The 22,482-nt window shown below is 55.5% G+C and overlaps 1 protein-coding gene across 10 annotated transcripts in view; it reads left to right on the top strand.

The window, feature by feature from the left end:
• The window catches only part of Cacna1g (calcium voltage-gated channel subunit alpha1 G), a 64,401-nt gene that overhangs the window by 36,366 nt on the left and 5,553 nt on the right, over nt 1–22,482 (top strand). For 5 of the 10 annotated variants that reach the window (XM_058571517.1, XM_046420552.2, XM_046420551.2 and 2 more), the window contains 17 exons: nt 1,234–1,665; nt 2,527–2,627; nt 2,806–2,929; nt 4,670–4,738; nt 4,886–5,070; nt 6,345–6,471; nt 8,065–8,190; nt 9,018–9,107; nt 9,750–9,942; nt 12,035–12,088; nt 16,875–17,026; nt 17,760–17,869; nt 18,581–18,714; nt 18,974–19,044; nt 19,177–19,255; nt 19,350–19,471; nt 19,826–20,164. In XM_058571517.1, coding sequence (XP_058427500.1) covers nt 1,234–1,665; nt 2,527–2,627; nt 2,806–2,929; nt 4,670–4,738; nt 4,886–5,070; nt 6,345–6,471; nt 8,065–8,190; nt 9,018–9,107; nt 9,750–9,942; nt 12,035–12,088; nt 16,875–17,026; nt 17,760–17,869; nt 18,581–18,714; nt 18,974–19,044; nt 19,177–19,255; nt 19,350–19,471; nt 19,826–20,164 — 2,508 coding nt within the window. Of the gene's footprint in view, nt 1–1,233; nt 1,666–2,526; nt 2,628–2,805; nt 2,930–4,669; nt 4,739–4,885; nt 5,071–6,344; nt 6,472–8,064; nt 8,191–9,017; nt 9,108–9,749; nt 9,964–12,034; nt 12,089–16,874; nt 17,027–17,759; nt 17,870–18,580; nt 18,715–18,973; nt 19,045–19,176; nt 19,256–19,349; nt 19,472–19,825; nt 20,165–20,844; nt 20,989–22,482 lie in introns of all 10 variants that reach the window. The other 5 variants (XM_058571516.1, XM_058571515.1, XM_058571519.1 and 2 more) reach the window with 3 other exon arrangements.

Below are 22,482 nucleotides of genomic sequence, written 5' to 3'. Positions count from 1 at the left end.
ATCCTCCTGCCTCAGCGTCCCAAGCCTCTGGGATTACAGGCGTGCGCCATCACACCCAGCAAAACTCTGTACTCTTTGAGATCTTCCCATCCCGTCTCCTAAACCTCTATGAGCCACCAGTCTACTCTACTTGAATGAGTTCAACATTTTTAGATTCCACATATAAGTGAGATAGTGCAGTATTTGTGTCTCTGTTGCCTGGCTTATTTCACTTAGTATAATATCCTCTAGGTTCATCCATGTCAATGTAAAAAACAGAATTTTTAAATTTTTAACGGCTGAATAGATTCCTCTGTGTGTGTGTGTGTGTGCGCGCACATGTGCTGTGTTTTCATTTCATCCATTTCTCAGTGAATGGATACTTGGATCAGATATCTTTGTTCTTGTAAACAGGGCTACAGTGAACTGGGAGTGTAGACGTCTCTGCCACATACTGATTTCAGATCCTTTCGATATGTGTCCAGGAGTAGGATTGCTGGATCCTACAGCAGTTCTATTTTCAGTTTTGAGGAACCTCCATACTGTTTTTCCATAGTGGCTATAATCATTTTCATTCCCAGCAACTGTGTACAAGCGTTTCCTTTTCTCCACATCTGTTTTGATAATAGCCATTTACAGGTGTGAGATGATATCTCATTGTGGTTTTAATTTCCATTTCCCTGATGATCGGTGATACTGAGCAGCTTTTTCATCTGTACCTGTAAGCCACTGGTCATTGTTATGTCTCCTCCTCCTCCTCCTCTTTCTCCTCCTTCTTCTTCCTTTCTTTCTTTATTTTTGTACTACAGATGGAACCCAGGGCCTCTTCATGCTAGGCAAGTGCTCTACCACTGAGCTACATTCCCAGCCCTGAATGTCTTCTTTTGAGAAATGTCTACTCTGGTCCTCTGCCCATTATTTTAATTGGGTTGTTTTCTTGCTATTGAGTTGTTTGAGTTTCTTCTCACTATTATTTTAAACTGCCTCTCAGCGATGATAATACTTCTCTTACCAACTAAATGAGGAACAAATGTTATTGCCATATTGGTTTTATCAATGGAGGCACAGGGAGGTTTAAGAACTTGCCTCAGGTCATGCAGCTGAATGGGGTGAGCCATGGTCTGAAACCAGGCATTTAAATCCAGAGCTCCTGCTCCCACCTCTACACCCAATGTTGTGACAGGGAGGCTCATAGGAGAGGGGTGCATGTGAAGTGACCATAGCTGAGGCCACTCCTTCTCGGCCCACCCCCAGCCCAGTGCCCGCAGCTCTCCACACAGCCCCTGGAGCGCAGCAAGCAGCTGGACCAGCAGGCGCTCCAGCCGGAACAGCCTTGGCCGCGCCCCCAGCCTAAAGCGAAGGAGCCCAAGTGGGGAGCGGAGGTCCCTGTTGTCTGGGGAGGGCCGAGAGAGCCAGGATGAGGAGGAGAGCTCAGAAGAGGAACGGGCCAGTCCAGTGGGCAGTGACCGTCACCACAGAGGCTCCCTGGAGCGGGAAGCCAAGAGCTCCTTTGACCTGCCGGATACACTGCAAGTGCCGGGGTTGCACCGCACAGCCAGCGGTCGCAGCTCTGCCTCTGAGCACCAGGACTGCAATGGCAAGTCGGCTTCTGGGCGCCTGGCCCGGGCCCTGCGGCCCGACGACCCTCCACTGGATGGGGATGACGCCGATGATGAGGGCAACCTGGTAAGGCCCCCTTAGGCACAGCGACTCCTCACCCAACCTTGAGAGAGGGCAACTGTGCCTGGCCTGGCAGGATGTGTGCTGCCATTCCAAGCCCAGGGGGTCTCTAGAGGTGCCTAGCCCTGGAAGCTGAGCTGGCCTCTAAGCAGCCCCTTTTGTCCTCTCTGCCACCCTGCTGAGCCCCAGGTCCTTGTCATGCCTGGGACTGCGGCTCTGCCGTCCTTGGTGGATATGAATGGTTTCAGGCAGATGTGTATGAATCTTTCATGGCCCTCCCCCTGTGACTCAGAAAGACCCATCACTCATCTCTCTAAACTGATGTCCCCCCTCCCGGCCTCTTTTCTCATCTGGTCCTGATCACAAGCCTTGATTTCCAGCCTGTTCCTACCCATCCACCCTCCCCCAAACCCTCATCACCCTCTACCCTGGGGATGGATGGGCAGCAGGACCCGGGATGCAGGGTTAGCACGTGAGGAGAAGGGTCAGTGTCTCCTCTGCCCAGGTGTGTCTGAGCAGGCAGCTGGGATGAGTACAATGTTTGATAATTGATGCAGCTTCCAAGCCCAGCAGGGAGGGAAGGAGGAGGGCAGGCAGGGGGCTGGGTTGGAGGCAGGGATGGGAAGAGTGGAGCTCTCTGGAAGGGGTGCAGGGGAGGAAGGGGACACAGAGAAGGGGGCAATGCTCAGGGGAGGGGAACCCACGTGGCTTAGAGACTGGAGGTAGAGTTAGTAATAAGGGAAGAGAAGCAAGGCAGCGGGCTGGGCAGAGGTGGGGGAGGGTGGACCAGATGCGGGGCCTGGAGCTGCTGAGGAGTGGGGGGCCTGGGAGGCCCGCTCCTGCTCACGCTCCAGTGCCCCTCCACAGAGCAAAGGGGAGAGGATCCGAGCCTGGGTCCGAGCCCGGCTCCCTGCCTGCTGCCGCGAGCGTGACTCCTGGTCTGCCTACATCTTTCCTCCTCAGTCGAGGTAGGTCGGGAGCTCTGGCGGAGCCCCTGCAGGGCTATCCAGGGCTCCTAGGAGTCGCACCTGCCTTGGGAGCATGAGTGAAAGGCCTGGGGAGGTGGCCTCCAACTGGGAGAGCCCTCAGGGGTGAGGGCTGCAGGGCCACCTCCTCCCCTCAGCCTTGGCCTTTATTCTGGAGCAGGTTCCGCCTCCTGTGTCACCGGATCATCACCCACAAGATGTTCGACCACGTGGTCCTCGTCATCATCTTCCTCAACTGCATCACCATTGCCATGGAGCGCCCCAAAATCGACCCCCACAGCGCTGTGAGTCACTAGAGCTGGAGACATGGCTGTTGGGTCCTGCTTGGTGCCAGGCCCCTCCTGGGTTAGCGCTGCAAACAAGCGAAAGAGGCAAGGCCCACTGGCCTGCCCAGGGTCACACATCCTGGAGGGAGAGAGCTAGGACTCTCCATGGGTCTCTTGGACTCCAGCCCTTGCTCCTGGTCCTACCCCTAGGGTGCCTCCTGTGTTTCTCCCCTACCTCAGTTTCCCCTCTGTTGGCACACTGCCCAGCTGGGTGCTCCACCACACCCTAGGCTATGACAGACAGCATGTTCTGAGCCAGAGGCTTGGGAGGCACAAGTGTGTGCGTCCCACTGGGTTGGGGTGACCAAACTGAGACTGTCCTATGTGGGATGAGTGGTCTTGCTTCCCACCGAGGGTCTCAGTTTCCTCTGTGACTGCTGAGAGAGGTCTTGCCCAGTCTGTGCCATGGGTGATGCAGAGCAGCTCAGGGGAGCTGCACTCTGTTCCCTGGGGTCTGCCAGGTCACAAGCACGTAGGTTTTCGGGGCTGGAGGGGGGATGTTGGTCACTTCTGCTTGGCTGTGAACCTGTCAGTCCTTCTCAGGAGAACAGGAGAGGCCCACGGGCTGGGCATCCTGCCTAGGCCTCCCTTCTTTGGGATGGGCCCAGCCCAGCTGGTTCTGGGAATTGTCCTCCCTCGCCTGGCATCAGAGTCTCTCCCCTCCGGCAACCATTTGGGTCCTACAAGGGTGGGATGAGGGTGGCCCTGTTTCCCCTCACAGCATTTTGCACTTGCTTGGAGGTCATCAGAGGTCCTTCCTCCCCTCTTGGCTGCCCCCCATCATTGTTTGGGTTTCAGGGCTGCTGGGGCTTCTGTTTCCCATGAGGGTGGCCCTGTCAGGCCAGGACGGGGACGCAGGGAACCTGAGGAATGGAGGGGCCGGCCTAGGGCCCTGGACTAGGTAGACGAGGGAGAACCAGCCCTGGGAAACCCCTCCTGGGCTGGTCATACACCCTCCTTGGCCGCCTCTTGCACGGAGCTCCCGGTCACCGTCTCCCCACCTTCTGCTCAGCTCGTCCATCTCCCGCTGGGTCACTGCCTGCTCTTCTCCTTTCCTTCTTTCTCTCTTTTGCACTCTCTCATGCTCCCACTGCTCGCTGCCTCTTGAGCTCTTTGCACCCCATTCTTGGCCACCAGGAATGGCCTTAGACACCATGGCAGACATGGGCAACACCAGGGCACTGGGGGACCCGTGCCCAGCATAAATATGGTTCCTGGGGATTCACAGTCTGTACCCAGGTGCCCAGCTTGTCTGCTGCTCTGTTTCTAGGGCACACAGCAGGAAAGCAAGTGAGAAGGATAGGATGGCAGGCAGGGGTCAGAGATCAAGTTGACTCCTGCCCCAGTTTAAAGGAAGGAATGGGAGAATAGGGCCTGGGATTTGGGACTTGGATAAGAGAACTGTGGCACAGACTCCCCTCTGGGCTATGTGGCCAGGGGAGATCTGTTCAAGGGCAGGGGCGAGACTGTCTACAGAGCTACAAGTAGGGCCAGGACCTGGCATTGGCTGTGTGTAAGAGAGAAAGAGAGAAAAAGAGGGAGAGAGACAGACAGACAGAAGTGTGTGGGAGATGTGTTGTTGGGGAGGGTGGGGTCATCTTTCTGCATCAAATGTTTGAAGCACTTTTTGGCTTCTGTGTAGAGAGCAGACCTGGTCCATGGAAGGGAGTTCATGGTGCCTCCCCCTCTCTGTTGCAGGAACGCATCTTCCTGACCCTCTCCAATTACATCTTCACTGCGGTCTTTCTGGCTGAAATGACAGTGAAGGTGACGGGGATGGGCATTGGTTTGGGCCCTCTAGTTCCTTGGAGACAGTGGAACTAGCTGAGGGTGGGAGGGTTGGCCACAGTAGCGGGCAGGATTGGGGACTGCAGGGAGGGTGGCTGGTAACAGCGATACGGTGGCGGTCCCCAGGTGGTGGCACTGGGCTGGTGCTTCGGGGAGCAGGCGTATCTGCGCAGCAGCTGGAATGTGCTCGATGGGCTGCTGGTGCTCATCTCTGTCATCGACATCCTGGTGTCCATGGTCTCTGACAGCGGCACCAAGATCCTGGGCATGCTGAGGGTGCTGCGGCTGCTGCGGACCCTGCGCCCGCTCAGGTGACCCCCCCACCCCCGAAGATTCCACACTCCCCTCTCTAGCAATGCATTCTCCTCAGGGACACTTCTAACCACCAGCAACCCCCCCTCCCTGCAGTGGGACCAAAGACCTCATAAACCCTGCCTCCTGTGACCCCACCCCAGACAACAAATTACGGCCTTGGTGACAGGCACAGTAGCACATGTCTGTAATCCCAGCAATTTGAGAGGCTGAGGCAAGAGGATCACAAGTTCAAGGCCAGCCTCAGCAACTTAGCATGACCTTGTCTCAAAATTTTTTAATTTTAAAAAGGGCGGGGGATGTAGTTCAGTGGCAGAGCCCTTGTGTTCAATCCCTGGTACCAAAAAAAAATTAAATAAATAAGTAAAAAATATATATACACACATTTCATATATATATGAAATGTGTGTGTGTGTGTGTGTGTGTGTGTGTGTATCTCCTTGGTAATTTCCCTCCAAGACACACCCATTCTTTTCTTTATTCTCCTCTCCAATGTGACATATTCCTCAGGGCCACTTTCTATGACAAGATGAGTCATGACTACACCCTTGTAAGGGGTACATTATGAGGAACCATAGGCAGGTCCCCTATGGCCTCCAGCTGAAGCTCTCCCTTAAGTGGTGCCCTCAGGGGTGATGCTCTACCCCTTCCCTTGAGGTGGCCCCTTCCTCTTGCTGGCTTCCTCCACCTTCTGTGACTCTCAGAGGTCCCACACCCCCCCTCCCCCAGGTAACACTTCTCCTGGCAGCCAGTCTATCCTCCCAAAGCCCTCCCTGGTCCCGCAGTCACCGCTCTTCAGCTTGGAGCCTTCCCCTGTGGGATGGTACTGACTTAATGGTGATGCTTTCCTGTGACAACCCACCTCCCCCTCTCTTTCCCTTCCTGCCTGCCTCTATGAGCTGGCGTCCTGGTCCCCCCACAACACACTGCATCCCTGGGGAGTGGAACTCCTCCCTCGAGTCGAGTCCTCCCCACTCCCAGCCTGATCAGGGAATATACACTGGACATCCTGGGAATGGAGGTGGAAATATGGGCACGGGGGTGTCTGCAACCTGTTTGGAGAGATGGCGGGTGGGAGTCCTCAGGGCAGGGGCCCCATGAAGAGAAGACTCTACTTTGCACAGTGAGCTCGGGAGCAGAGCTCTTCCCTCCACCAGAGCCCAGGACAGGACCGTGAGCCAAGGTTGGGAGTGGGGAACAGTCCTAACAGGGTAAGGGATAAGGGAGTGTCCAGCCTGGGAGCCCCTCTAACTGCAGCCCCTCCTCTCCCCAGGGTAATCAGCCGAGCCCAGGGCCTGAAGCTGGTGGTGGAAACACTAATGTCCTCTCTGAAGCCCATTGGCAACATCGTGGTCATCTGTTGTGCCTTCTTCATCATTTTTGGCATCCTGGGGGTGCAGGTATGCGGGCTCTGTCTGCAAGAGCCTGAGGAGTGCCCTTGTCTTGGCCCCAGGGTTCTGGGTTTCAAGTTGCTTCCACCATTATTCCAAAAAGGAATAAACAGGAACCCTTACCTCCAGGCCCTAGGCCTTGGGCCCCTCGGTTCCTGGGCATTTTGCAGAAAACTGAGAACCTAGAAGAAGGCCCCAAAGGGGGCCCAGCCTCAGAGAGACTTCAACCCCCTGGTAGCTGCAGGCTGCTGTCCCTGGCTCCCGGCGCACTTCAGCTTGCAGACGCTGGCTGGCCCAGGTCTACTCCGGGATCTCCTCCCTTCCTTCCCCACTTGAGCAGGGCGGGCTGCGTGCCAGGCCTGGAGATCCAGGGCCCAGACAGCTGGGCCAGGTTAGCAGCGTGCTGGCAGGCGGGCGGGTGCAGACCCTAGACAAGGCAGGAAGTGGGGCTGCTGGGGAAACCTGGCTCCTGGCCCAGGGAGAAACTTGGCTTCAGAGGAGACAGAGCCAGAGCTGCCTGCAGGATCCATCAGACACCTCTGGGGACCAGGGAGCCCCTCCGCCCTGTCTTTGTCTTCCAGTGTTCCCCACTCCAGCTGCAGGGTAGACAGCTGGCTGTTGGGGCAGCGTGGGAGCTCCTGGGTGTCTAACACCCCCTCCCCCCTCCCTTCTTTTTTAGCTTCCTAGGATGTCCACTATGCCCTGGGGAAGGGTTGTTCCCTGGTTTCCTAGAAATTCTCTAGCCCCAGGGACCAGGCTGCCTTTGCCAAAACTGAGCCTCTCTGTCTGACCCCCAACCCCCACACAGCCCGGTGGCCTCCCCCCTCCCCACTTCACAGTCTCCTTGGCTTAGGAAAGTCGACCATTGTTGAGTCCGTTCCTGGGACATTTCAGTGGATCTGGGGTCTTTCCCAAGCAGGTGGTTCAGGCTCCTGATCCTCCCTTCCCTCAAATCCCTTTCCCTCAAAGCAGTCATGGTGTGGTCTGCACTGGAATGAGAGTGAGCTTTCCAGACAGACCAGGGTTCAAGCCCCTTTTCTGCCATCCTCTGGTTATATGAGTGCATTAATGTCCCTGAGCCTCAGTTTTTCTCACCTGTAAAGTGGAGCTGATAATTCCTACTCCCCCCACCATTGTTAACATGAGAATAAAACACCTAGCTCTGTGGTCCTCAAACCTGAGTGTGTGTCAGAATTACCTAGGCAGCTGGGGGAAAGATTGCTGCCCCTGCCCCCAGCGGTGTGGTTGATTCAGTCCGTCTGGGGGGCCCCAAGAGGGAGCATTTCTAGCATGTTCTCAGGTGACGCTAATGGGGGCCCTGTTTGGAGCAGCACTGATTTAGCCTTGGTAGAAAAGGAATGGCTGCCCCCCCACACACTTCTACCCTGTCTTCCCTCTCTAGGAACAGAAAGGGGGTGACTGTGGGGAAGTTCCCATCAAGGACATTGACTTGACTGACCCTAGAGTGGAGCACCCCCAGGGTGTTCTCAGAGCCTGTAGGCCCCAGGGTTGGGGTGGGGATGGGGCAGGGAGTCCTGGCTTCTTGGGTCACAGCTCACTTCTTTCTGTCCCTGACGTGTGTGTGTGTGTGTGTGTGTGTAGCTCTTCAAAGGGAAGTTCTTCGTGTGCCAGGGGGAGGACACCAGGAACATCACCAACAAATCTGACTGTGCCGAGGCCAGTTACCGGTGGGTCCGGCACAAGTACAACTTTGACAACTTGGGCCAGGTGAGCCCCAGGATCAGAGGTGGGGAGGTGGGGGAGGAGTGGCAGGGACTCGAGTCCATGTTGATGAGACATGTTGGCTTGATTGAAGGTGAGCAGCCCTGGGGAGCGCGGCCCTGGCTGTCTAACCACCAGCAGGTCGTAAAGCTCAGTCCATCTCAAATGCCCCAGTGAGTTAGCCCACAAAGCTTTATCCCCCCAAGAACACAGAAATGGAAGCTCAGAGAGGGTAAGGATCTTGCCCAGGGTCACAGTGCTGCATGGCAGAGCAGAAAGGACATGTGGAGGTGGGGACAGGTATGAGTCCTGGCACCATGGCTGTCAGGTCAGTGATCTTCTGAGGCCTCAGTTTGATCTTCTGAGGCCTCAGTTTCATCATCTGGTAAGTGGGGTCATAATCATATCTCCATGGGGCCAATAGTCTATGTGAGGTGCACATTTGCTCACGTGATTAGGCCACATATGGTTAAGATGATTCCTTTTCACTCCACGTTTGCAGAAAAAGAAATGTAGACAATGAAGTAGCTCACTCAGTTTTTCTGGTTTGTTTCTCAGGCCCCTACTGTTTTTGGATTCCAAGGGTCCCAGGGTCTCTCACCCTACCTGGCTGGGCTCAGAGGCTGTGTTCATCTCTCATGGCTTTGAACCAGCCATGGAGCCCTGGGACTGAGAGCACACCTAAGTCCTGGAGTGACCCCAGCTGAACCTCTCAAGGGCTGGGATACCCCACGCTGCTGCCAGGAGGCGTTTTGGGGGCAGATGGGATGATTCAGCCACACATTCTAGATTTCAAAGGCCTGTCTCTTTCTCCTCTTCATCCCCTCCTCCAGGCCCTGATGTCCCTCTTTGTGCTGGCATCTAAGGATGGTTGGGTAGACATCATGTATGACGGGCTGGATGCTGTGGGTGTGGACCAGCAGGTAAGGCTGAGGTGGACAAGAGCCATCTTTGGGCTTAGGTCATTCAGACTGAGCTTTACGACAGCACAGAGATGTAGGCACTAGACAGGGAGAGGAACATGCCATCAAAGAGGTATCACATCGCCAGGCACAGTAATCCCACTGTAATCCCAGTGGCTAAGGAGGCTGAGGCAGGAGGATCACAAGCTTGAGGTCAGCCTTGCAAGACCCTGTCTCAAAAAAAGCGGGGAGAGGGCTGTGGATATATGTCAGTGGTAGAGTGCCCCTGTTCAATCCCCGGTACCTAAAAAACACAAAGGTATTACATCATACAGAAGGGCTGTAACTGGTGGCATGTGGGCCAGATCTGGGCATGGAGCAGGTTTTAAGAGCCTGCGAACACATTTAAAATTTTTGGAATTAGTGGAAAACACTTAGAAATTGTTGAATTTGACATGAAAATCCAGATTTGACCTACCCAGGGAAAAGCCCAAAGGTTAGGAACACTGAGATTGCATTCTCTCAAGACAGGAGCCAGTTGGAACAAAGAAGCAGCTTATGGATGGGGAATATATGGTCTCCTTTGCTACAGTTCCCACCCCTCATCCGAGACTGTTCACTGTTGAGCTAATGTCTCCACCTGTCTTTCCGGCTCCTCGCCAGCCTATCATGAACCACAACCCCTGGATGCTGCTGTACTTCATCTCGTTCCTGCTCATCGTGGCCTTCTTTGTCCTGAACATGTTTGTGGGCGTGGTGGTGGAGAACTTCCACAAGTGTCGGCAGCACCAGGAGGAGGAGGAGGCGCGGCGGCGGGAGGAGAAGCGTCTTAGGAGACTGGAGAAAAAGAGAAGGAGTAAGGAGAAGCAGATGGCCGGTCGGTAGTCTTTCCACATCTCTCTGGGTCGTGCTTGACCTTGGCCTTGCGACTGCCGGGAGCTGGGGGCTGGGGTCCGGGGCAGGGAGATATTCCCACCCCGCTCCTCACCTCCTTGCCCCAGTAGCATGTCTGCCTTTAGAATCCGCATGAAGCAGTTGGGGTCAGCCCCGTGGGGAAGGGGAGCTGCCTCTCCCCCCCCCGGGGGGGGGGCTCCCTAGGTATCCGAGCCTCATACTTTCCAGAGGATGCCAGGTGAGAGTTGACGCATGGCTTCTCAGCTCGACTCTCAGAGGCGCCCCAGAGAACGGGAACCTGATGCTGCGTAGCCCTGTGCCAGTATTCAGCAACCCAGGGAATGGCCCAGATGCCAGCCCAGTCCATCCAGGGCTGCCCAGCAAGCACTGTGACCCCATGCCTGCCCACTGCCTATAGCAGCTGAGCAAGGGACTGGCAGAAACTGCAAAGGGACAACAGCTGAGAAACACAGACCCACCCTCCCTCCTTATTTCCAACAAAACCTGATTGTTGGTTGTTTGTTTTCTTCCAAACTAAAAACAAAAACAAAACTGAAACTCACCCTGAGCCCGCGCAGTAGTGCACACCTATAATACCAGAGACTTGGGAGGCCAAGGCAGGAGGATCACAAGTTCAAAGCCAGCCTCAGAAACTTAGTTAGGCCCTAAGCAACTCAGCGAGACCATGTCTCTAAATAAAATATAAAAGAAGGGCTGAGGATGTGGCTCAGTGGTTAAGCGCCCCTGGGTTCAATCCCCAGTACCAAAAAACAAAGAAAATTAGCATTCTGGCTCAGAAAAGGCCTGAGGTCGCATGAAATCTAAATTCATCTGTGGCCCTAACCCTTCAGTCCTTCACCTATGCCCCCAGCATCACTTGAATGGAGTGGGTGAGGCCCCATGCCATCCCTCCTCGTGCTCTAATGCCATGGGCAGGCTGAGACTAAGCAAAAAGACACACAGAGTCCAGAAAGAACTCGAGAGAAGCAGCTGGCATGAGCCACTTGGTTGCTGGTGTTTCCAGGTGTGTGTGCACCTGGCTCCACGTCTTCAGGGCTCCTGCCTGTCTGGTGCTTCATAATCTCAGTGCCTCTCTCACTCACGGCCCACGTCTCTCCACGTGTCTTTCTGTGTGGGTTTCTAAGCCTTTGTCTGTCTCTGTGTGTCTCTCCCTGTTTGGTCTGTGGGTTTCCCCTCCTCTCCACTTTCTCACAAACCATCTTCCTTCCGCCGATGAGATGCGTGCAATGCTGAGTTTTCCCTTGGGTGTGTGGAAATGTGAGTACCACCAAATGAGTTAGGAGCTGAGATGTTCCTGTTGCCCCTCTGCCCTTGGCTTCATCTCCTGCTGCCTGCCACCCTGGAAGGAGCAGAAAGAGTGTAGGAATAACCAATGAGGGTGATGGGGTGGACAGAGACAGTGCTCTCCGCGGGAAGGGATTGCCCTAGGAGGACTTGGAAGGGGCACTGGCCTCTGGGTAGCCAAGGACAGTGTAGTTCTCCATGTCTCATATCTATCCAGCAGCTGGCAAGGCCCTGCCTAGCTCCTGGGTAGGGGTTTGGTCTCAGCTTCCCCATGCCGTCTGAAGCTGAGCAGGTGTACTGTCCCCAGCACCACGCTCCCACCCCAGCACCATTTGCCCACACCCCTACAGTGGGCTGTCTCAGCAGGGCATTGGCAGATGGAATTCTTTCAGCAGGAGGCACTTGTGGCCCCTGCCTGGCCAGCTGGCTCCCCTTCTGGGGTCTGTAATATTCAGGTGCAGCTGAGTCCATGGTGCGGTAGGAGTGGACATCTGTTCCGATGGCAGGCTGCCTGTGCCTCCCAGAGCTCCCCACCCCTGTGACCCTGTGAGCTGGCTGAATCGCTTGTCTTCCTCAAGTACCCTGTGCCCCAAGTTTGGGGCTGGATATTCAGACCCAGCTACCCATGCTCAGTGCACCCCATTCATAGGCAGAGTGAGGGTTGGAGCTGAGGGGGAGCGAGCTGCTGAGGGGCCCTGCCCAGAACACCTGGTCCAGTCAATGACCAATGTCATGTTTCGTTCTTTTAGATCTAATGCTGGACGATGTAATTGCTTCCGGCAGCTCAGCCAGCGCTGCGTCAGGTACTGCGTCTGGGGTGTGGGTTCATGAGTGTGGGAACATGCTCTTTGCGCCCTCTCCATAGCTCATTGATTCATCCTCTGGGGTGACAGGCTGAGGGTCCCTGGGGCCACTAAGAGGGCAGGGGCTGAAGTGCCAGGTCTACATCATCCTGATCATCCCTTAGTCATCCCATACGGCTGTGTTAAGCTGAGTGGGAGATGAAGAGGGCCAGGTGCACCGCTAGCTCCTCTAGCTCTTGGAGGACCCCCTCCCCTGCAAAGTTTCCTAGGCTGAGCTCCCCAGCCTGCCACTGTCCTCCTCGCTCTGCCCCCTCCCTGCTCTGCACATCTCTTCCATCTCCTTTTGTCTGAAGGGGAGACTTTGATCCAAGGGAGCAGGATGAGAGGACCAAAGAGGGGAAGGATTTGTTTTAAAAATGTAATGATGAATAATTGAAGAGACTCATTAATAGTCAAGTGATCACAGTGGCCACGTCATGGATACAAACAGTAAAACCTGGGAATCGAAGGCCTGGGTTAGCCACAAGCTTCTCCACAAAGGGCTAAAGGTTTGGGAGTAAGTCAAGTCCTTATCCATAAGAACTGTGTCTCTGGGAAGGATTCTGGGTACCACCTGTCCTCCCCTGGTACCTCGGTCTCCTGATCCTCCTCTTGAAAGTCCCCAGATGGAGGTTGAGGATTTGGAGGATCAGAGTGTCTGTGACAGGACTGTGGGGCCTTGTCAAACCCCCTAATGTTTCTATCTGGTAGTTCCCATGACTACCCCCTTATCATCCTCTTATGCTCCAACAGACCCACATTTTGAAGTTCAGAGCACTCCAATAAGGACTTTGTTTCACCATTTTTACTAATCAAAGGCACATCTAATTGCTAATCAGAGCTTCTGAGCTGCAGAAGGTTACACATTGAAAGATGGCAAAAAAAAAAAAAAAAGACTATTTTGCCTTTAAATTAGTCTGTGGGGTCTTAACATAGGCAAGTATGTGATTTCTTTAAAGTCTTTAGAAATATTGAAAAGATGGGAAGGAGCCCCACATGGCTGCCTTCTGAGGCTGCTGAGGGCTTGGACTTCAGTCTGGGAACCATTAATCAATGGTTCTCCACTCTAACCCACTGCCTAACTCAGGCAGCTGCTAGTCTGGGAGTGATGAACTGCCTGATCTGTGGTCAGGGGGTACCTCTGAGCCTCTGTTTCGTAGGTCATCCCCGGGGCCCTTAACAAACCGAAGCTCCTGCTCTGTGATGCTGAGCTATCGTGGTTCAGCACTGGGAGACCATAGCTCTGGAGGCTTAGAAGTCTCCTGCTGGTTTGTGTCTGAATTGCTGGGGTCCCTGAGCTCTTCATCGGGCTGCTTTGCATAGCCCTAAGTGTTAAGTGATGCGGGGAAGGTAAGAAGAAGTGATCTTCAGCTTTCCCCCTGTGTCTCTACCTGGGCTATCAAATCAAGTATTCACACATTTGTGCTCACCCCAAAACACCATCCTAGCACAGGGAGGGCCCACAGAGGCTTCTCCAAGGGGGTTGTCCCATGAATCAATACAGGCAGACTCACAGCCCCAAGATATGGCTCGCCTACTCCCTGGGAAACACTCCGGTTATTCTCACCCTGTACCCCATTCTGGAGACCTTCTGCCCTGCTCTTGATTGGCATATGCATTACTTTCCCTGACCGTGAGAACCCAGAGATACTAAATGGGGAGAACCATATAGTCATAAGCCTCTTCCCGGTTCGGTGGTATCTCTACCACAGTTTTTCAAACTTCAGCATGCGGAAGAATCGCCTGGAGTGAGCACATATTCCTGGGCTGCACCCCAGCAGTCTTCCTAGAGTGTTCTGGGGTCTGCATTTCTAATCAGCTCCCAGGTACTGATGTTTACCCACTTGGGTGACTGCAACAAAGTTGGAGTGCTGGGAATCAAACAAGTGCACGGTCACCTCCCTGCTAGAATCACCCCCACCTGACCCTGGTGCTACTCACAGCAGGAGGGGCCACCAGACCAGGCACTCTTCTTCCTTTGGCCTTTGGTGGGAGCCCACCCCAGGCTACTCCCTGCCTCAGTTTACCTCTCTGTTAAGTGTTCCTCTGTATGGGAAAGGCAGAAGAAAGAATCTGATTACCAGGGGAATGGACCTGACCAGATCCTTGGGTCTGGAGGGAGGGAAGGGCCTGGGGCTGCTGGGTGATCAGGCCAGCCCCAGTGACCACTCAGCCTCCAGCACCAGCACTAGCACTGTGCTCCTTGTCCCCTTACCTGCAGCATCTACCTCCACTCACCTGCTCCTTCCACCAGGCTGGGAACCATGGCCGCTGAGGCGTGGCCTCTGCCGTGGGGGCCTGTATCCCTGCAGCCACCCCTGCATTCCGCCTACTTCCTGCCACTGTCCTTTGCAGACCCTCTGCCCTGGCTGTGCCTTGGGCTCCCATTGACCCCTACTAACTCACTGCACCGGTTGCTGTCACTCACAGCCTTGCAGCCCCTCCTCCACCCTCCTCTGTCCCTGCCTCTGACTGGAACCCTTCTCCCCATGGTCGGACTCTGGTATTTTCTCTGCCTGAAGCAGCTCCTACTGGTGGGAGGCCGGGAGATGAGGCCATGATTCTGGCTGGAAGTTTGGGTGCTGCTGGCTCGTGCCTCAGTATGCTGAGCGACTCACGTTCTGCTGGGCTCCTTCTTTCCCTCTGTGCAGTAAGAGGGCTGCCTGGTGAGGACCAGTCAGAGTGGCCTGGTGCTCTTTGGAACTCTCTAGTGGGGAGTTTCTGGCCACCTCAGCACCTGCTGGTCTGGGGAAGAGCTAAGATGGAGGGGCATTCATATATATACCCCGGGGGCCTGGAACCTGTCACCATAAGCAAATAGCCATACTCCACTCTGGGCCTTTTGGAGGGTCCCTGGCTGAATCCAAGCCCACCCACCACTTAGACTCCTAGAGCAAGGCCGGAAGGTGGAGTTGGTGGCAGGCCTGGGGCTGCCTATGCAGTCAGGCTGGGGCAAGAGGGGAGCGAGGGGCCTCTCCCTTCCAGCCTCCCCTCCACATTGTCTTAGCTAATAATGGGGCTAATACGGAGTCACTTTTTCTAACCTAATTGTATTCAAACATTTTAGTTAATTCTCCATTCATATTTTAGCATAATGGGATCGGGTGCTCTCGGCATTTATGGAGATTAATGCAGAGAAAAAGTTCCGGCTGCTAAGGCAACGCGGGGCGACTAGCGCCCTCTGGTTCTCATGGTACTGAAGGAAGGAAGGAAGGAAGAGGCCCCGCTGGCCCGACCACCCTCCACAATCGGGTGTGGATGACCTGTGGCCTCACGGTGTCTCTTGCCCCAGGCTCTCCACCCCTACACTCTTGGGGGTCAGGAAGGCCACCTGAGCAAACAAAGCCATACTGGCTTGTACTTCTTTGAAAACAGAAAGATGGCTTTATGTACCCCTAAGGCACACAGGCCCTTATTGGGGTCTCTCTGCCCCTGGTTATCCACACCTCAAGTCCGATGCGGAGAGGGGCCGGGTGGGCCTGGAGCTGTGCATCCCAAGAGGCTGGACATGCCACTCCTGGGCACTCTTCTTCCTTTGGCCTTTGGTGGGAGCCCACCCCAGGCCACTCCCTGCCTCAGTTTACCTCTCTGTTAAGTGTTCCTCTGCATGGGAAAGGACAATTATATCTGAGCTGGCCTGGGCTCAAAGCTTCCTGCTGCCCCTGAGCCAGCCCGCCTCTGGCACAGGCCTCAGAGGCTGCAGCCTTTGCTGGCTGGCTTCTGCCCGAGGCCTCCTGAGAGAGGAAGGGCTGTCTGGGACCTGAGGTTGCCCCATGCTTCCCTGTGGGGGGTCTCTGCCTTCTGTGTAACTTCCCAGGAGACCAATCTGTTGACACTCTCCGGACAACATGTGCCCCACTTGGCTTGGCCCTTCCTCTGCACCTGGAGGAGGGGGCCTCTGCAGTCTCCTGCCCCCAGATTTTTATTCTTCCTGCTTAGCAGGCTAACCCGGCACTGTGATTTTTATAACTAAGTGGTTTGCTAATTACAAGAGAAACCTTATGCCTGTGACAGATCTCAGACAGTGCTTCCAGCCTAGCCTGCGGTTCTTGCTGCCCCAACACCCAGGGCAGGTTGGGCACTGCCTCATTAGAAACTGGGTGAGTCCATCAGGGCCCCCCAGCTTGAGTCTGGGATGGAGCAGAGCCCTGCAGCCTCCCCTGGGTTCTCCCCCTGTCGGGGTGTGGGAGGCCTCGGCCCTGCTCCCTGGAAGCCCCATGGTAGGTCTGTGCAGCCAGCCAAGAAGATGTCCAATTTCCAATCTCCGGCTGGATCTGCAAATCCCAGCTCTGGGTAATCTCCTCTGCTCCTGTAGGGGCTAAGCTTGGAGAAGGCACCAGAGCCTTGGCCCCTGTTGTTGGAGCTCCCTCTGAGCTCAGTAAGACTGGGTGTACTTCATCTGACGACCTGACCTCGCTGCAAACACTGAGTCAAGGGCATTCTGAGGGGCCGGTAGATTTTGGAGGCTGCCTTTTGGGAGGGCTCACCTGGTATCTAATGTAGGTGGGGAGCTCTGCATGTTCCGAACTGTCCTGCCCCTGACTGTAGCCAGTAGAACAGATGCTTGGAGGGGGACATGCTGAGAAAGCTGCCCTCCCCAGGGGCAATGAGGGGAGGGCAAGGACGCTGATGACACTGGAATGTTTCAGCTCTGGCATTAGAGGCTGGCAGCTGGGAGGGGCTGCGGGTGGAGGGGTGCAGGGGGCAGGGGCCTGATGCTCGCTCTGCTCTTCTCCCCGCCCTGTAGAAGCCCAGTGCAAACCCTACTATTCCGACTACTCCCGCTTCCGGCTTCTTGTCCACCACTTGTGCACCAGCCACTACCTGGACCTCTTCATCACAGGTGTCATCGGGCTGAATGTGGTCACCATGGCCATGGAACATTACCAGCAGCCCCAGGTAAGAGGGAGTGTCCAGCCATTGCCCCCCACCTGCAACCTTGGGACCCTCAGCTGAGGCCAGCACAGCCTGAGCCAGGGCATCTCTGTGTCAGGTAAGTGCAGGTCACACAATATGGGTTCTTCCCCTTGCAGTAACCTTTGTAGGTGGGCATCATCTTTGTTTTATAGATGAGGACATAGAGGCTCCAAGGAGTTAGTTGGTGTAACAGCTAAGAAGTGGAGGGCCTGGTTTCTTCTCCAGCCAATTTTTATTGACCGTCTAGTATGTGCTGGACTCTGGTCCTTTGAGGGTGAAAAATGAAGACTGGTGCCTGCCCTCTACAGTTAGATGCTAGTGGATGACCAGATCCAAAACTTACCTGTGATCTTGCCACTTCTCCAGTCGTCCTCCATCAGCTGCCCACCAGCCCTCAGCTTCCCCATCTGTACAGCAAGGAGCTTGAATCAGTGTGCACAAGGCCCATCTGGTCTAGCATTGTGTGTCTTCTGGCATGTTGCATATGGTCTTCTCTTCACCTCTCAAGAAGAGAGATTCTTTAGCACAATATTTGAATCATTCGTGTGAATGAGGACCCTACTCTTTCCTGGGGTGGTGGTGGCTAGTGGTTGGCCATCATGGCGGAAACAGGGAAGATAGGTCCCCTTAGCCTCACCTTGTCTCCCAGTCACTCTGTCTCCCAGTATCCGCCCTGGGCCTAAGGAAACCCTACATCTTGCTCCTTCCCTACCAGATCCTGGATGAGGCTCTGAAGATCTGCAACTACATCTTCACTGTCATCTTTGTCTTGGAATCTGTTTTCAAACTTGTGGCCTTTGGCTTCCGTCGGTTCTTCCAGGACAGGTAACAGAGAGGAGAGAGGTTTGGGAGACTTTGAAGGTTGTGGGTAGGAATGTGTCTTCTGGGAAAATACTCAGGTTTAGTGCCTGGAGACCCTTCTTAAGTCCTGGGGTCCAGTCCCCACCCTGGGACTGGTGGTGATGGGGAGTATCCAGGGCCTGGGACATGGGAAGACAAGACAAGGCCTAGAAGTCATTGGCAACTAGAAATCAAGGTGCCCTCACCTGGGGCCTAAGGGTACAGAGTCTGGAGACAGATTGCCTGGACTGGATTCTAATCCTAGTTCCTCCACTTAGTAGCTGGTAATATTGGGTAAGTTACTTAATCTGTCTGTGCCTCCGTTTTCTTATATTTAAATGGCAAATAATAATAATATCCACACCAGAGTGGTAAGATTCGGAATTCTTGTTTACAAAGTCCTTTAAACAGTGCTTGGCATAGACTTAATGCCATATAAGTGATAAATTAAAAAAAAAAAAAAAAGGCAGATGAATGAAAATGAAAAGCGGAGGCCCTGGAGCTAGAGTCTAGCCCTCCCTGTGCCTCCAGCTGACAGTGTGGCCTTAGATAAAGCTGCGCCCCTTCTCTGTAGGATGGGAGGCTGGATCAGCTGACTCTGCCCTCCTTTCCAGCCCTCACTTCCGGTGCCACAACTGCACCTTCCCCCACAATCCCCCTTCCCCCACTCAGGGAGCTGTGTCCTGGGCTTTCCAGGTGGAACCAGCTGGACCTGGCCATTGTGCTGCTGTCCATCATGGGCATCACACTGGAGGAGATCGAGGTCAATGCCTCATTGCCTATCAACCCCACCATCATCCGGATCATGAGGGTGCTGCGCATTGCCCGAGGTTGGTCCTGGCTGTCTGGCCACACACCTGCCTTCCCAGGGTGACCAGCCCAGAGGGAGAGAGCAAGGGTCTGATTTGAGGATGGCTGTGGGTTCCCAGGGGTCTTTCTCTCAGCCTCTGCAAAAGGGGAAGGTCAAAGGCAGGCTGGCTGGACAAGCTGGCCATCCTGCCAGCCCCTGCCCCAGCCCTGGCCCCGGTTCCACCAGCTGTGTGGCCAGAGACCCAGAGGGACCCCTCATGCCATTCTCCTGTTCTGCAGTGCTGAAGCTACTGAAGATGGCCGTGGGCATGCGGGCACTGCTGGACACGGTGATGCAGGCCCTGCCCCAGGTAGCTGGGAGACAGGATGGGCGGGAAGGGTCCTCTTGGGGAGGAGGAAGTGCCCTCCAAAGGGGCGGGGCCCAAGGGACGCTGACTGGGGGATCCAGCGGCACCTTCTCCATTTCTTTTCCTCTTTTCCAGGTGGGGAATCTGGGACTTCTCTTCATGTTGTTGTTTTTCATCTTTGCAGCTCTGGGTGTGGAGCTCTTTGGAGACCTGGGTGAGTCAGGTTGGGGAGGGTGGAGGAGCCAGGGCTGGAGACCAAGGGGCTCCGGATCGATGTGGGCCTCATTTCCCTTTCCCTCCTTCCCTAGAGTGTGACGAGACACACCCCTGTGAGGGCCTGGGCCGGCATGCCACCTTTCGTAACTTTGGCATGGCCTTCCTGACCCTCTTCCGAGTCTCCACAGGTGACAACTGGAATGGCATTATGAAGGTGAGAGCCCACCCGAATCAGGGCCCCTCTCAGGGCTGGCTGGGCCACCAAGGAGGCAGCCCCAGTTTTTGAGCCAAGATTCCTTAGGAAGATGAATTGGCCATGAATAAAAGCCCTTCTGTCCCCTGCGCCCCCGTTGCCAGAACACTCTGGAACTCCCTCTCCCCAGGACATGCTCTGACTCACACTTCCCCAGGCAGATCTAATGTTCTTCTGTCCCCAGGACACCGTCACTCCCTCCTCCTCCCGTTCCTTCTCCTCCTTCAGTGCTCTGTGACAATGATGACCTGGTTTTCTGCGACAGCTCCATCCACTGTCCTCCCTGGCCTCACGCCTCTGTCCTGCCTCCCCCAGGACACCCTCCGGGACTGTGACCAGGAGTCCACCTGCTACAACACGGTCATCTCTCCCATCTACTTTGTGTCCTTCGTGCTCACGGCCCAGTTCGTGCTGGTCAACGTGGTGATCGCTGTGCTGATGAAGCACTTGGAGGAGAGCAACAAGGAGGCCAAGGAGGAGGCCGAGCTGGAGGCCGAGCTGGAGCTAGAGATGAAGACCCTCAGCCCGCAGCCCCACTCGCCACTCAGCAGCCCCTTCCTCTGGCCTGGGGTCGAGGGCGCTGACAGCCCTGACAGCCCCAAGCCCGGCGTTCCACACACTGCAGCCTCCCACTTTTCCCTCGAGCACCCCACGGTGAGCCAACAGCACCCCTGAGAGAGCAGGTGGGCAGGGGGCAGGAGAGGGGCAGGGAGGGCGGCCAACGGCTCAGCGGGTGGTGAACAGGGAGGCGAGCAGACCCTAGAGCTCCTCCTAGATCCTTCTGCCTCTCCTACCTGGACACAGAGGGGCCAGCAGCCACCTGCCCCTCCCCACAGAGGGCTGCCCTCACTCGCCGCACAGGGCCACCCTCAGCAAAGCCAGTTATGCCGGCTCATCGTCTCCTTCAGCTTGGTGTGGCCTCCCCTTCCTGGCTCTTAGGTTCAAGGCTAAGTTTTCTGTTTCCTTCCTGTTTCTTTCTTACCCTTGCCTGACTGCCAAACCTCTTTCCTACTCCTGCTTTAACCTGCCGGATTCCTTTCCATCTCCATCCCTTCCACTTCTCTTTCCCTGTCCCCTTCCCTTGGGCCCTCATCTGCCATCTCCCTTCTCTCCTTCCTCCTTCACATCTTCTCTGCACCCTCCTCTTCCTTCCTTTTTGTTGCTCTGTGTGTGTGTGTGTGTGTGTACACATGTGTGTGCGTGTGTGTGCCTGTCGGTGGGTCTCACCTCCTCTCTCTCTGTGCCCTCTGCCCTGCCACTGACACTTCCCATCACTGCCCTCTGACCCCGGCTCCCCTGGCTCTCCGGCTCCCCTGTTGGGCTGGTCCTCCCAGGATAGACAGCTGTTTGACACCATCTCCCTGCTGATCCAGGGCTCCCTGGAAGGGGAGCTGAAGCTGATGGACGAACTGGCAGGCCCAGGGGGCCAGCCCTCTGCCTTCCCTTCCGTCCCGAGTCCGGGCGGCTCCGACCCACAGGTTACTGTGCCCTGTGCTGTGCCCCCTCCCCTGACTGTGCCAAGCTGTGCCATGCTGTGCTGTGCTTCTGGGGCGGCTGGGGTGTTGCCTGCCCACTGGATAGCTGGGAAAAGAGCAGCCACAGGGGCCTCAGTGGACTGTCAGTCCTGGCAGGCAGCAGTCAGGGGTGCTTCCAGGCTGAGAGCAAGCTCTGGAGTAGCCTTGGAAGGTACGAGGCTGAGGTTACCCTTCCAAGGGAGAAAGATAGGTGGATGGGCCCGGAGAGGAGCTTTTTAAGTAAGAATTTTGAAGCGAAGAGGGACCTTAGGGGTCGGGGGACCAAGGTGCCAGGCCTAGGTGAGAAGGACCTCTGGGATAGTGCAGGTGACCAGGGAACCCACAGGGGACATATCCTAAGCCAAGGTCTATTTCTTCTTTTGTGTCCAGTACCCACCCTCAGTCCTTCGGTGGCTTTTAAGCTGTGAAGCACATTCGACCTCACTAGTGATGTCAGTAGCGAGTGATTTCTGGGCTGAGAGAATGGAGGTGGAGGCTGGGACCTTGACATGAAATAGGAGGTGGCTTTCTCCCTGAGCCCAGGCCCTTCCCACTCTGCCACAAGCACTTCTCTCCTAAGTCCATCTCATCCTGGTCTTCTGCTTTTGGGCCCTTCCCACCCTCCTCTCCTCCCCTTGGCCAAAGGTCCCACCATCCCCCACCCCACATCAGGGGCTCCAGACCTGGAGCAGGTCAAGAAGGCAAGTGTCAAGTGAAGGTAGAGCATAGTCTCCACAGTTCTGCAAGGTGGAAGGGTCAGCAGGCAGGCTCCTAGGAAGCCTTAAGCCTGATCCAGAGAAATGATCGTCACATGGTAAGCGCCCGTGCCTCTTATTGAGCTTCCATCTCAGACCTGGCAGTGACCTAGAATAATTAGTGCAAAAGTAAGTCCCTTCCCCAGGCCTCCGACCCTGAAGAAGGCTCACAGGAGAGGTGGTGGAAGGGAAGGGGCTTTGATGGGAAGGTGAGCAGGGCAGCCAGCCCATCCTCCCCACCCCTCCCTCAGCATCCTGTAGCCCCTGGGGTTCCGTGCAGATCCCCGCTGAGCCAGCCAGATGGTGTGGCAAGCCCACCAAGGATGTCCGCTTCGGGCTGGCCTGGAGAGCACCTCCCAGGACCCAAGTTGGTGAGGGCGGGCAGGCTGCAGGCAGGAGGAGGAGGGCCCTGCGAGGGGAGCAGCCAAGTCCTGCCAGGCTTTTGGATGCAAAGAGAATAGGCAGAAAACAGCCGTCAGATTGGCAGCATTGTCCCCAGTGCCCCCCACGCCGCTCTGTCTGTGCGGAGAGGAGACAGGCTTTGCTGGCCTTTCTTCATATTTTTTTTCTTTCTTTCTTTCTTTCTTTTTTTTTGGTATCGTCTTTATAAGAGTCGAAGCCCTTGCTCCTCCCTGCTCCCTCTCTGGGTGGTGGCAGCGTGGGAGGGGGCTGCTCAGGTGCCTGGGGTGTCTTTGGATGTCTT

Source organism: Marmota monax, unplaced genomic scaffold (assembly GCF_021218885.2).
Source record: "Marmota monax isolate L192 unplaced genomic scaffold, Marmota_monax_Labrador192_F-V1.1 WCK01_AAM20220418_F8-fsc00064, whole genome shotgun sequence".
Lineage (NCBI taxonomy): Eukaryota > Metazoa > Chordata > Mammalia > Rodentia > Sciuridae > Marmota > Marmota monax.
Note: the sequence above shows the minus strand (reverse complement) of the source record. Positions and strands in the feature narration are given on the sequence as shown.